General features: G+C 40.8%; 1 protein-coding gene across 1 annotated transcript; it reads right to left on the bottom strand.

Annotated features, from left to right (window-relative positions):
* Window positions 1-429: 429 nt before the first annotated feature.
* Window positions 430-8,568, bottom strand: AGR3 (anterior gradient 3, protein disulphide isomerase family member). The gene is made up of 7 exons (XM_066631136.1): window positions 8,466-8,568; window positions 6,998-7,061; window positions 5,820-5,872; window positions 3,126-3,202; window positions 2,939-3,002; window positions 1,370-1,453; window positions 430-479 (listed from the first exon to the last, which is right to left on the bottom strand). The coding sequence occupies exons 1-7, from the start codon at window positions 8,566-8,568 to the stop codon at window positions 430-432; spliced, it is 495 nt and encodes a 164-aa protein (XP_066487233.1).
* Window positions 8,569-13,043: the final 4,475 nt, after the last annotated feature.

The raw sequence follows: 13,043 nt of genomic DNA on the forward strand, positions 1-13,043 counted from the left end.
AGAGAAGATTGGAAGTGATGGAGAAGCTAGCATTTCATGCAAGTTTGCTTGCCATTGGTGACTTTCTCATTGAGGAACTTCAGAATTCCCTGGAACACAGTTTGACAGTGATTGGCAGTACTCTCAGCCTTCTACTAAATTTCATTACAAACCACTTTATGGACTTTTCAACCTGTTTTTCAACCTGTTGCTAGTAATGCACAATAGAATTCTGGACATCAAAGGAAGAATCATCTACTTTGATGAATCTGTCTGAGCTACCCATTACAAAATTGCATTGGCCACCTTCTTCTTGACTTTTCCTTTAGCATTAGAAAAATATCTCCCGACCAAGAAAAGCTTATGTGATTTATTTCCAAAAATCTGAAGGTTTCTTTGTAGGAAAGATCTTCTTTCCTCCTGAAGATCATTGAGCGCTTTCAAAACTGTTTACAGTTCAGTCTGAATGAGGCGTAATGCTTTCTTCATGTTCTCTATTACTGAAAGAGAAAGGTAGCAAGATGAATGTTGACAGTGTAGTATCCTTGCTAGAAAAACAAACAAACACCAAAGTAAGAAATGGGATGCCATCTAAATGTCTTATAATCCCAACACCTCAGAATGACAACTAAGGTCAGGTGAATCTTAAAAATGATTGGTGTTATGTTGAGAAATGGTTTGACTTAGAGGTGATGATGTTACACTGTTGGAACATCTAAAGCCAATACTGCAAGGTGCTCCTTGTTGCATAACCCTGGTTTTGAATGTCATGAGGACTGGAATCATAAGTGCCAACTCACCTCCTGGTCTCTGGAGACTAGAAAGTAGAACCTGACATTCTATTGGGCCATTAGTTAATGAAACAATTCCCAATCTTGCTGTTTCTTTTTTCTTTCTTCCTGCAGAGCTTTCCTAACCCTTGGGAGCAACTTCTGAAATTTCTTTGCACATGTAAAGTAAAGCAAAATATTCCTATGCTCAATTAATGTGGGCAAAGTCCAGTCCCACTGGGATGAACAGAGTGCTGTTTTCACTTTCCATCCCACTGATGTGAATGCACAAGGATGTGCACTGGCAGTGCAAGGGGCCATTCCAAGGCATTGGAAAAATGTGCATCTCCTTCCATATCTTGATCAAACCTTCTTTTCTGAACCATACAAGTTAATCATGCTTTCGAGCATGAGTATATTGCACAGTGCATTGGGGAAAACCACATGGGAGTATATAAGGGGCACATACAACTTCACATTCCTTGCACTGCTGTTGTGTGCATTGTATGCAACTATGGCAGGGGAGAATGTGGTCTCTGTTGAAGAGGTGCATAGATTTCCTTACTTGTTTGGGCAGAATATAATGTATCTCATTATGGAGAAAAAAAAAAAAAACTTACACACTGCAAGGTCTTGAGGCTCATAAGTGTAGAGTCGGTTAGAGTATCTTCCAGTAATATCAGCCCTTACTGTGAGAGAAGGATCTGGGTGAAAAAAACAAAAAAGCAAAGTAGTCAAAATAGCACTTGGAATCATTCTCTGTGTATTAGCATCTTGAGTTCATACTGGCATATAAATGAGGGAATAAAAATGTTGCTACTGAGAAAATAAGAATAGGCCCTCAGTTTGGGTGTACTTGTCGTAAGAGGCGACTAAACAGCCACCGGGTCGATGGGACTCGTCAGCCTGGGAAGGCAGCTCATCTGAGAGAAGGAAAACTCTGATCCCAAACCTCCACTGCCTTGTGGCTACATCCAGTTATGGAAAAGGCTTCAGGAGTCAACCTGGAGGCAAAATCAGTAGCCGGAGTCCCTGAGGCAGTTCATGGCTGAACACAGTCACGTTCTGGCAACTCCTGCGACGCCACTGGAACCAACCGTATTGGCCTCTGCCTTTCCATTGGACCATTTCAGTGATGTGGAGAGGAGGGATTTGCTGCATGGGTAACAGCCTATCCTCCATACCTACTTTACCCAGGCTTCGCGCACTGGAGAGGACACTCTGTTCCAGAACCACCATTCAGAGCGCGATACCATAGTCTTCCGAGACTGAAGGATGCCAACAACTGAGAAAATTTAATTTTAACATTGCTGAATCCTAATTTTGACCGCAGGGCACATTTGCCCATACTCTGCCAGTTGGAATGGTGGCAAGCTCTGGTTTGGCACAAAAAGGAAAGTAATAAAATAAAGTATATAAAAATTTGAAAAGGGAGAAGGGCGAATGCAGATATAGGAGCCATTCAAATAGTATCAAACTATGCTTTGCAATTATGTGGCTCAGATATGGGTGAGCGAGATCAAGCTGAGAGAGAATCCAGCCAAGTTGGAAGTAACAATGTTTGGGAAATCTTGTCACATAAGTCGACTGACATTACCATAATAGATGAGTAGTCTTCATCCTGAACTGCTGTCAGATTATCAATTAGTATGACATTTTAATACCAGTGTTTGAAATTCCACAGGCCCAAAGCAAGGCCATTTGGAGAGACATACAGCTGCAATATTCAATAAATATGTTTATACGTGATGCGTTTTACGGGCTTTGCTGCAACTATCAGGAAGACTAATAAGCAATGGCATAGCTCGAGGGGGTGCAAAGCACTAAGTTTTGCAGACGCCTGAAAGCGCAGGGCAAATGACCCCTCGTCGTCCCCTTCAGAGTCATTCCAGGCTGCCCAGAATGGCTCCAAAGAGGAGAGGCTGTTTGCACTGAGTTTGGCTCTATGCACTGGTGCAGACATAGCTGTTGACATGAGCAAGGGCAGCTACCTAATCAGCAGCTGTAGGCTTGCATGGTGTGATGTCTGAAGTCATTGTGCTTCTACTGCCACCTCCTGACAATGACTAGTAAGTGTGGGAATTACTCTCTTCCTTTATTTCTCAGGGTAGTTCCTTCTGGTGAGCCACTTCAACTCTCCTAGTGATAGTACCAGTGGGATGAAGTAACGTTTTATGTCTGATACGTACCTACAAACATGATTCGAGGAACATACTGTCCATCAGGTGACAGGTTCTTGTCAGTTGTTTCATGCTGTCAGAGAAAGTTGTAGCCAGGTTAATCGAGGACTACCAGTGAATGAGGTCTGTGGGAATTTCAACGACGTGCAAATCCCACCTCCAGCCCAATACTATGTGTATGTAATATGTCTCGTACCATGAGGTTGAGCATGATGAAATTATTCTGACATATTTCTTGTATTTCTTGATTTTCTGCAAAAACCTTCTTCAGTGCTGAAGAAAATGAAAGAAAATGGAGATATCACATACGATATTCAACCAGCGCAAAACAGAAGGTTCAGATAGCCTTTTTTGCCTTATTAAAGTGATGTCTGATGGACTGACCATTGTGTCTGGAGCTGCTCCAAGCTACCCAGGACTGGGATTAGGATTCAGCACAAGTGCCAGATCCTGGTTCCACCCCCCACTCACCTGCAGCCCACCCACGGCCCCCCTGCCCTCCCCCCACTCCTAAACGCCTCCTTCCTGCCCTGCACACGCCTCCCCAGACCCCCGTGCCAGCCTGACTCAGCTGGTGTGAGCTTACCTTTCCACTGGCCCAACAGGGCTTGGGCCAGTCTCACTCCTTCAGAGTCATTGCAGAAGTGCCTTACGGTACTTTTGCAACACTCTTTGGCTGGTGCAAGGGACTTGCGCTGGCCGGGGGCACCTATGGAATTGCACCCTAAATAGATTTACTCACCATAAGCATTATGTTTCAATCCAGTAAACTCTCTGTGTATATTCAGTAAATAATTATAAAGCTTGAAAATTTCTTATTTACCTTTTGATATTAATTGTGATTATTATTTTGGCCCAGACAACATAGTTCTAGAGCTGCACATTATATGTCAAAGAGCTGCCTTTTGGACACCCTGATATAGATATTTATGAGGTCAATTTTGTATTTACTAACAATGCAAATCCATATTTGTTACCAGAATTCAAATGAATTTGAATGAGTAAATCCATTGAGCTCTAGTTCGAATGAAAGCCCTCTTCCTGAAGATTATGTGATGAGAACGGAGAAACCATCTGACAAAAGTGCATTATTCCTGGTAATGTCTTCCAGGAATACTGGGCAGCCTCACACTCATTTCCATCTCTGGTTACAAGACTAGAAGAACAATCTAAAATCTGTTCAGGGGCTTGGTAGTAACTTCATTCTCCTTAATAGAAAACTGCCCTGTGCCACATTGGGTTTTGAAGGACAAAGCAAATATACGTTCAAAGCATTTTGTCACTATCTCTTTTGCTGCACTAAAAGCAATGTTTAATTTCAAAAATGAGAAGTGCCAAGGATCAAGTTAAACACTGAACTTGAAGCACTCCTCCTTAATCCCAGATGAGTTGCTCCAGGTTCATTCAGGTGACCACTAACCATGTAGTAGACACTTAGGAACTTGTGGTATGAAATCTTACTTCATGGTAATCTACCCACCATGTAGTATACCAAATGATATCTTGCCTTGCCCAGATTTCTGAATGGCTGTGAGACGATCTGACTTCCTGGTTGGTTGTGGGCTATGGAAAATTCCTTCTCTACTTGGTTAAAAGTGGCATTCAACAGGCATTTAACATGTTATTAGTGGCTGTCTGAATCCATCCTTAGTACTAAGGGAAGAATACATGTGTTCAAAGGTGCTCTCTCCTTTAGCAATATCTCACACACTCCAAAGTTCTAGTTCTCAAAAACGTTCTGAGGGTAAGACCTGGACCAGCCATTAGACCTGAGTCATAACAACCTATTTGGTAGTCACTCAATTTGCACTTACATAGGACCCAATCCTAAACAGCCTTTGCGCCAGGTGTTGGGTGTCACAAATGTGCTATGAAGGACATCCATGCCTGTCACTGGGTGGGGCAAGTGCCTTTCCCTTTAAGATGGATTAAATTGGTTGTTGGCTACCCAGGTGTAGTGTATTAGTGATTTAGAGAATAAAACCTGGGCGTGGGTGCCTGAAAAGTCAGCCACACAGCAGGAGGAAGGGAGCTGACGGTTAACATCTTTTATACTGAAACTGCTGCGAGACCTGCATGATGGTAATTTTAGCCTCTTTTTAGTTTCTTGTTTTTAGTTACTGTAATGCATGCAAATATGTCTTTTGGAGTAATTGAAACTCCCTTAAAATAAAAATCTTTTACATGAAAAATTGAGTGCAATTATTGACCAAGGAATTGCATGTTAATAGAACCTGGGGCTTGGAGTAAGCTAAATAAAAAAAATTGCTCTTGGGGGTTTGTGGAGGATGGTGTAAGATTGGAGGAGAGTTAAATCCTGGTTGGCTTGGGAATCTCCCCTGATCCTTCCCTACCCCAAGGGTGATGTTTGTGACAATGCCACCCTGGGAAAGCACTGTGTTGATGATTGGCCAGCACTTCTTCAGCACAGGGATGGAGGGAGGGGAGAATCAGGCCCATGAGGGAGGGTGATGACTGCCACCGAATCCTAATCTCCATCCCAGTCCTGGCAGCCTGACACAGCCTCCTTGGGTCTGCGCCCTCCCAAAAGCGGGTGCAGATCCAAGGAGCCCCATTTGCACAGTGCCTGTGTTTTCCAGGGAAAGGGAGCAAACACTCTCTTACCCTGAGGAGACTCCTGGCATTAGCCTGGAGTCCAAAAGATCCAGCAGCAGCTATTTTGGTGCTGTTAGAGCTTTGGGCACTGCTGGGCTTAGTATTGAGCTGTTATTCCAAATCATTTTTCATCAACTTTTCAATATCATTTCCAATATCATTGAGTTATGGGCTGGAATTTCAGAGTCAAATCAATCTGCTGCAGAATTCAGTAGAACTTTTTCATATTTGGCATTAGGCTCTAGAAAACATTAATCTAACTCAAATGACTTACCTTTGCAATACTGGCAATCTTCTAAGTGGTGAATGACCATCAATGGTTTATTACTTTTTCAAAGGGAAAGAAAATGTATTAGATTAAATGCAGATGTGTTTTTCTCTCATGTAAGACAAGTCCTGTAAGTGGGATGATGGGCAACATTTATAAGCTGTGAACATTTATAAGCTATACATCAATAGCTAGTGGTCATGATGGCTATGTGCTATCTTCAGGTTCAGAGGCTATCTGCCTCAGAGTACCAGATGTTAGGAAGCAAGAGTGGGAGAGGACTATTTGCCTACATATTTCACATCTGGGCTTCCCAGGGGCATCTGGCTAGCCACCATGGGAAACAGGATGCTGAACTAGATGGATTTTTGGTCTGATCCAGCAGGACGTTTCTTATGAAATCGACTGAGCAAGTCAGAAGACCTCAGAACAACCTCAGAATGCAAGGGATGGCATCGGGATGCAGGTCTCTTGTCTTGTGTGCTCCCTGGGGCATTTGGTGGGCCACTGTGAGATACAGGAAGCTGGACTAGATGGGCCTATGACCTGATCCAGTGGGGCTGTTCTTATGAAAACATTAAAAAAAAAAAAAAAGGACCGAAAATAAAACAGAGACATAAGAATTATGTTTGGCATAAAAAGTAAAATTACATTGGCTGAATTTTCAACAGAAAGCAGCTTCATATAGTTAAAGATTAGAAATAATCATCACTAGAACCAGAGGCCTTACTGAATACAAGCTAATAATTGCGATATACTCTAGCTTAAATTTAGATAGGATTGTGCCAAAATCTATCTGCACCAAAACAAGGTTTTATTATACGAAACCTTGCAAATTCAAAGCATTGCAAAAAACAAACAAAAAAGCCGGCATTGTATCTAGCTACTCTGTCAGTACTTTAAAAATAGAAAAAAGGAAGTTCAGTTCACAGGTTATTGTGGCAAGTGCCAAAAATGGCTTCCTCTGCTTTATTTCCATATTGCTTTGGTAATATATGACCATGTGGGGGTCACCTAATCACCTCAGGAACCTCAGTAACATAAGACTTGGTTGCAAAATACCTTGCTTTGGCTGGCTGTGGTTTGAGTCTTGGTTACAGAACGACGCATACGGATACATTGCTGTCACTAAATATTCAGATTGCCAAGCACATTTTGCCAAGACATTTCTAGGACTACATTACCTTTGTTTTGCTTGATAGAGCCCTTCTTCATAAGTTTGTACCCAGGTTATATCATCACCCCATCCTAGAAAAAAGATAGGGTCACACTGACGGTTATCGATTCAGTCTCTGCATATATTTTTCATACTGAATTAAATCTGCACTGTAATCTGGAAATCTTCCTTGCCTTCTTGTGTACAGAGACTGCTCAGTGGTTTGAAGATTACCTAATCACTCATTAAGGACCATTTCTTGTGTTTGTTTTAGTGTCTATGCTATAGGGTCATCCTAAAAACATATACTACAGGTACATGCTAAAAACAATCAGAGATCAATTTAACATGCATGTATTCACACTGTTGTAAACCACTCTACCATAATATAGTGCAGGGAAGGCCACAACACTATACGACTATGGTCTGGACTCCATGTTTCCCTAGGACAAAACAACAAACTAGCAAGCAACAATGTTAGTTTTTGAGACTATTTTCTCAATAGAGATCAACAAATACCACCTCCTCTTTAACAAAAAGGTGGTTGATGGAAGGGTGGAAGACAGTGTCTACACAACGGCAAGGAAGATATTGGGGAGAGCACTGGGTATGCTGATCTTTGTTCTTGGGTTCCCACCATGTACATAATTGGGATTATTGGTGGAAATAATCCACTACAAAAGCATCTTATATGTACGGTGCGGAAGAAATGTTTCTGAACATTGAACGGATTGTAACGCACACATATATATAATATAGTTTTTTGTTTCTAGAAAAAATCATTTCTAGAAACTACTGTTTCAAAGTGAAAATGGCTTGTTCCCAAATTCCTTGCCATGAAAACCATAGACAAATTAAAGAAATCATAGACAAAACAGTAATCAAGGTCAGTTATGAAATCACTGGGTAACTGTGAAAGAATCAATACAAGCACCTTTATCTTTCATGTCCTAGTCCAGGGCTCTCCAGACTCTGGCCCATGGGCTAGATCTGGTGCCCTGTTGAATCCCTCCCCCATGTGAATGGTGCTTACTGTTCCACGGGAGGGGATTCTTGTTCGCAGTGCAGAGCAACCCTGACCTTCGTGCTCGCTTTGCGCTTCTGTGGCCCTTCACCCCAGCTGGCTTTGCACCCAGATTTCTGGGCATGCGCAGCTGACCAACATAAAGGTTGGGAGCAATCTGCAGCGCTGAAGAGAGGCCCTTGGGCAGAACAATAAGTGGCGTCTGTGCCGGGGAACAGTTTAATAGTGTGCAGCAGTCTCCACTTTGGAGACCGCAGCCCTAGTCTAAAGAGAAGGGAAAAAATCTTTTTATTCTTTAAAAACTGCAGAAGAATTTAAGTCACAAAAAAATTTATATTAGAAAGCATTTTCTGCAAACTACTCTTTTTCAGGCTTCGATGCCTGGTTAACTCTTTTTTTAATAAACTGAATACTTTTAAGAGTGAACAGACAGACGGCTTAGCATTAGTAGAATGAAATGAAACTACAGAACCTCTTGACAGTGTCTGGGGAATTCTTTTCTCCTTCTTGATTGCCATTGCAAAATTGGAAGAAACTGCAATTAGCAGGAAAGATAAGCCCAGTGCTGAGTGCATCTTTTCTTTCACCTTCTTTCTTTTTCTCTCAGTGTAGCCCCTGAGAATGGAAGGCAAAGAAAACTGTTTAACCCGCTACCTTCTGGAGAAGCTCTGGAGAAGTTTTATATATGTAAAACTAGAGGTATGAATTTCCTTGATAACAAGCTCCTGAAACCAGGATGATCAGATATCATAACTGCAAAAAGAGGACAAGGCACTCCACATTGTAGGACATCCAAGAAAAATGTAGAACATGACAGAATAAAAGCTCAAAACACTCAAATATGGATTTCATGTGGTTGATTTAAACACTATATTACTTATTAAATATAAACTATATTACATATAATTTATTAATTACAAGAAGGCAATACAGTGGCCTGCTCACAGGGAAAAGGAGGACATTTAAGTTCTGTTTCAGGACACAAAGCTAAAGAAGAGGACATGTCCTAGAAAAAGAGGGCATCTGGTCACCCTGCCTGAAACTTAACCTACACCTTTCAGAAAGAATAACTGGAAGATTAAAACCAAATATTACTATTATTTTAGGATCCATTCTTATGTCAAAGTGATTGTAAAAAAGGGAATCAGCCTATGCATGACTACTCAGAAGTAAGTTGCATTGTTTTCAGTGGGGCTTACTTCCTGGAAAGTGTACAGAATTTCAGCCAAAATGGTTTAATATTGTTACAATTGCTGACTCAAAGGAATTGGTTATAGTTGATGGTCAGCCTTTATTGGTCACCAGACAGTGACTGGGATGAAGAGGGACACTTGTATGCAATCCTCAGATATATTCCATTTTTTAAGGAGTGATCAGAAGCTACCTTCAGATGAGCCTGAGTTTAAAAAATAACATTGCAATTAGGCAGAAGAGCTTCTCAAAAGGGAAAATGAGTGATAATAGCTTGCATTTATTCCATCGCTTCTGAGATCCTATGTTCAATGGTTTTCATAGTTCAGTGTGTAGAAAGTAAGGCTGAAATCCTACACACACTTACCTTGGAGTCGTTCCCATTGAACTCAATGGGGCTTATTTCTGAGTAATCATGCGTAGGATTGCACTGTAAGGGTCCAATCCTTTTCAACTTTCCAGTGCCAATGCAACTGTTCCAATAGTGCATATGCTGCGTATTGTGGTGGAAGAGTCAGCACAGAGGCCTTGTCAAGGTAACATTTATTTCCTTACCACAGGGCTGCTGTATGGCTGCATCAGCACTGGGAAGTTGGATAGGATTGGGCCCTCAGTTACCCTTGTAAATTACTATGCAGATATTTTATCTTGTGGGCAAAATCTAATAAGATGGACTCCCAGTGGTTGAGGCTGACAGTAAAATCTCAGTAGGGTTCTTTTGTGACAGAAATGTTCACTACATTGAAGTATGAAAGACATAACTTTCCAATGGTCTGAAAAGTCATTTTATCAGGAAATATCAGAACATATAAATAAGTAACGCTTAATAATTAAAAAAAACCCCAAATAAAATCCAAGAAAACCTAATAAATATGAATTATTTTGTAATAAAACAAAATAACACAATCTTGTGTTGACCAGAAATGCCACAAATCTTCTGGTGATGTGTAGTCATCACTTTTCACTTCTAACCAGAAAGTCATGAGCTGCTCTGTGCCAACACTAATAGGAGGTGTCAAGAATATGTTTAAATATGTTTATTCTTTATTAGGTGACCTTCTAGTAGGAAAGTCAAAGGAATGTGGAGGTTTCTTTCATGGCAACAATCTCCTTCCTGTTAAGTAATATGTTTCCTAATGGGTATAGAAACAATTGCATGGTTCAGTGATCTATCTGTCAATTGTTTTTAAGATCCAGGCAAAAGTGAACATGGCGAAATGATCCATTTACGCACATAAGCTGTCGGTTTTGCTGTTACCAGCAAATTCTCCCAAATAGGTATATCTGTAATATGGTGGTAGAAGCATGTTTGCTCAGAAGTTAATTTGCACTCTATTCAATGGGGCTTACTCCCAGATAAGTATGTATAGGATGGCAGCCTAAAAGATTATAATAGATCATAACAGAATCAAATCTTGTGGCTCCTTTATTTTTCTTGGAAATACAGAAGCTTGCGGAGTTCTTAAATTTGCTTTTATTGCATGCATACCAATGTTTCAAGCATTGTTTCATTGACCTACATGCTGCAGTTTCCTCAAGAAACAGCTAAATAACTGGTTTTGAATATTCTGGGGAGCCACCATTTGGCTTACTAAGCAAAATCAGTTTGATGCCCTTTCCCCCATTTTTTCCCCCAACCAAGAACTTTTGCCAATGGTCATTATGGCTGAAATAAAAACTTGTAAGCAATAAATCAATCTGCTGATACAAAAGATATGGCCCAGCCACCTTTTGAAATATGAATAAAATGTTCTTGAGAAACAGTCCTTGCTTTGCCAAGATGAAATACACTGAACTTCCAACATTATTGCAGACAGAATTCTCAGTACGAAAATTATCCAAGACAAAAATTGCAGCTTAATACTTATCCTAATACAACACTATATATTTTTTGCAAGAGCATAATTTCTCTTCCAAACATCAGTGTTCTCAGGGTGTCTATCAGGGACTTTTGACTTATTCTTGGATAAACATAAATCTATTTTCAGCATATGTGGAACTGTTTCTAAGGCAGTTGTTACATTTATGAAGCCCACTTAGAGAATATTTTACAGATAAGTCATGTATAATCTCTTTGCATTCCAGTATAACCAAACTGAGAGCCCAATGCTATGCATGTCTACTCAGAATCAAGTCCCATTATGGTCAATGGGGCTTACTCCCAGGTAAAAGTGGATAGGCTTGCAGCCTAAGGTTATTAATTTATAGATAGCAAATGTCATTTGCAAAAAGATATGCAAAATGTTAGACTTTGCTCACCGCAGCTGATCGGTTCTGCTGGTTAAAGTTCCTGGTCAGGAGAGTAAATGTTTGGAAGTGGGTGCAATTTATAGACATGGGAACACATGACCTCCCCAGGCACTTCTTCCAGATCTACAACAATACATTTGCTCACAAAAGTGATAGCAATGCCCAGTCCCATCCCTCCCTCCTGACCCTGGACATCTCACTCTTCTGAAGTTCTCATTCTGGCATATTGAACACTCAGATTTCTCCCCCGTCTTTGCTCGGATCAGGTGTCATGATATTGGAACTGAAAAAAGTAGTGTTTTGTGTGTGTCTGTGGCTTTTCCTCTCGAATGGTTAAGGTCTGGCTGAAGTTCAGTGAAATGAGAAACCAGCAATGAAAGTTGGAACTGAAGGTGCCATTGTTTCCCCGTGAATGGCTGAGTTCACTGCTACTCTGAGATTAGGTATGAAACTAATAGGAAGATACAAGAGTTACTTTGTGCAGAAGAATGTAATTAAGAAATCAAGGCAAAAAACAAAGTTTAACCAAAAAGGCCCAACCTTTCAGAGAATGATTATTAAACTAAGGTAGGCACCCATGAATTATCGGAATATATTTTCCAATACAGTTCTAGCAACTTGCTTGCCTTGGTTTCAATGTGCTGTTCTTACCTTCCATACACACTTGCATAATCTCTGTCTCACCTTTGGGGGGAAATGGAAATGCACTGGAAATTGAATAACTGACCAGGAAACAAAAAAGGCTCTGAGCCTGCAATGGGGATTTTCTCACCTCCCTTCCCATAGCAGCCCCATCTGCCCTCCAAAGCTGCTCCTGAAACCCTTCAGACACAACTGAATTAACCAGAAAAGGCTGCAGCTGCAAAGAAACATTACAAACTTCCCTGCTGCAGGTGGAAGCATTTTCCGCTTGCACACGAGAGCTCTTTGGATCTAAATCTCTATAAACCCTGAATTTATTACATTTATATACCACCTTTCCAACTGGAGCTCCAAGAGATGTACAAAAGTAAAAACAAAGCAGCAATCAATAAAAACATCATTAAAAATTAGAGAGGTGCACGCACACACACACACAGAGCCAAAAAAGATAATAATAATCAGACTTTTTGAATGCCCAAAGCACTTCATATGAAATATTTTGGATGTAAATCCTTAGAGCAACCCTGTGAATTGACTATTATTATTTTCATATTGCAACCAAGTATCTGAGGCTAAGAGGGAATGGTTGGCCTAAGTACGTTAATCATAAAGGAGGTCTGGTCTAGAGGGTAGAGCCTCCGTTTGCCTGAAGATAACATCCGCAGGTCGCCAGTTCGAGGCCACCGGCACCGTGCGACCTTGAAGCAGCTGACAAGCTGAGCCGTGTTATTCCATCTGCTCTGAGCGTGGGAGGATGGAGGCCAGAATGTGAAACCAGATCAGAAAGAAACATCTGAACTGTTGTGGTTCTTGAAAGATAGAAACCTTCTTTCAAATTGTAAAAATCCCTACTGGGATTTAAATTGCCTGCCTATGTAAACCGCCTCGAATAAAGTCTAAGGAGAAATCTGAGGACCAAGAAAGGCGGTATATAAATACCTGTATTATTATTATTATTATTATTATA

This window comes from Tiliqua scincoides, chromosome 5 (genome assembly GCF_035046505.1).
Source record: "Tiliqua scincoides isolate rTilSci1 chromosome 5, rTilSci1.hap2, whole genome shotgun sequence".
Taxonomy (NCBI): domain Eukaryota; kingdom Metazoa; phylum Chordata; class Lepidosauria; order Squamata; family Scincidae; genus Tiliqua; species Tiliqua scincoides.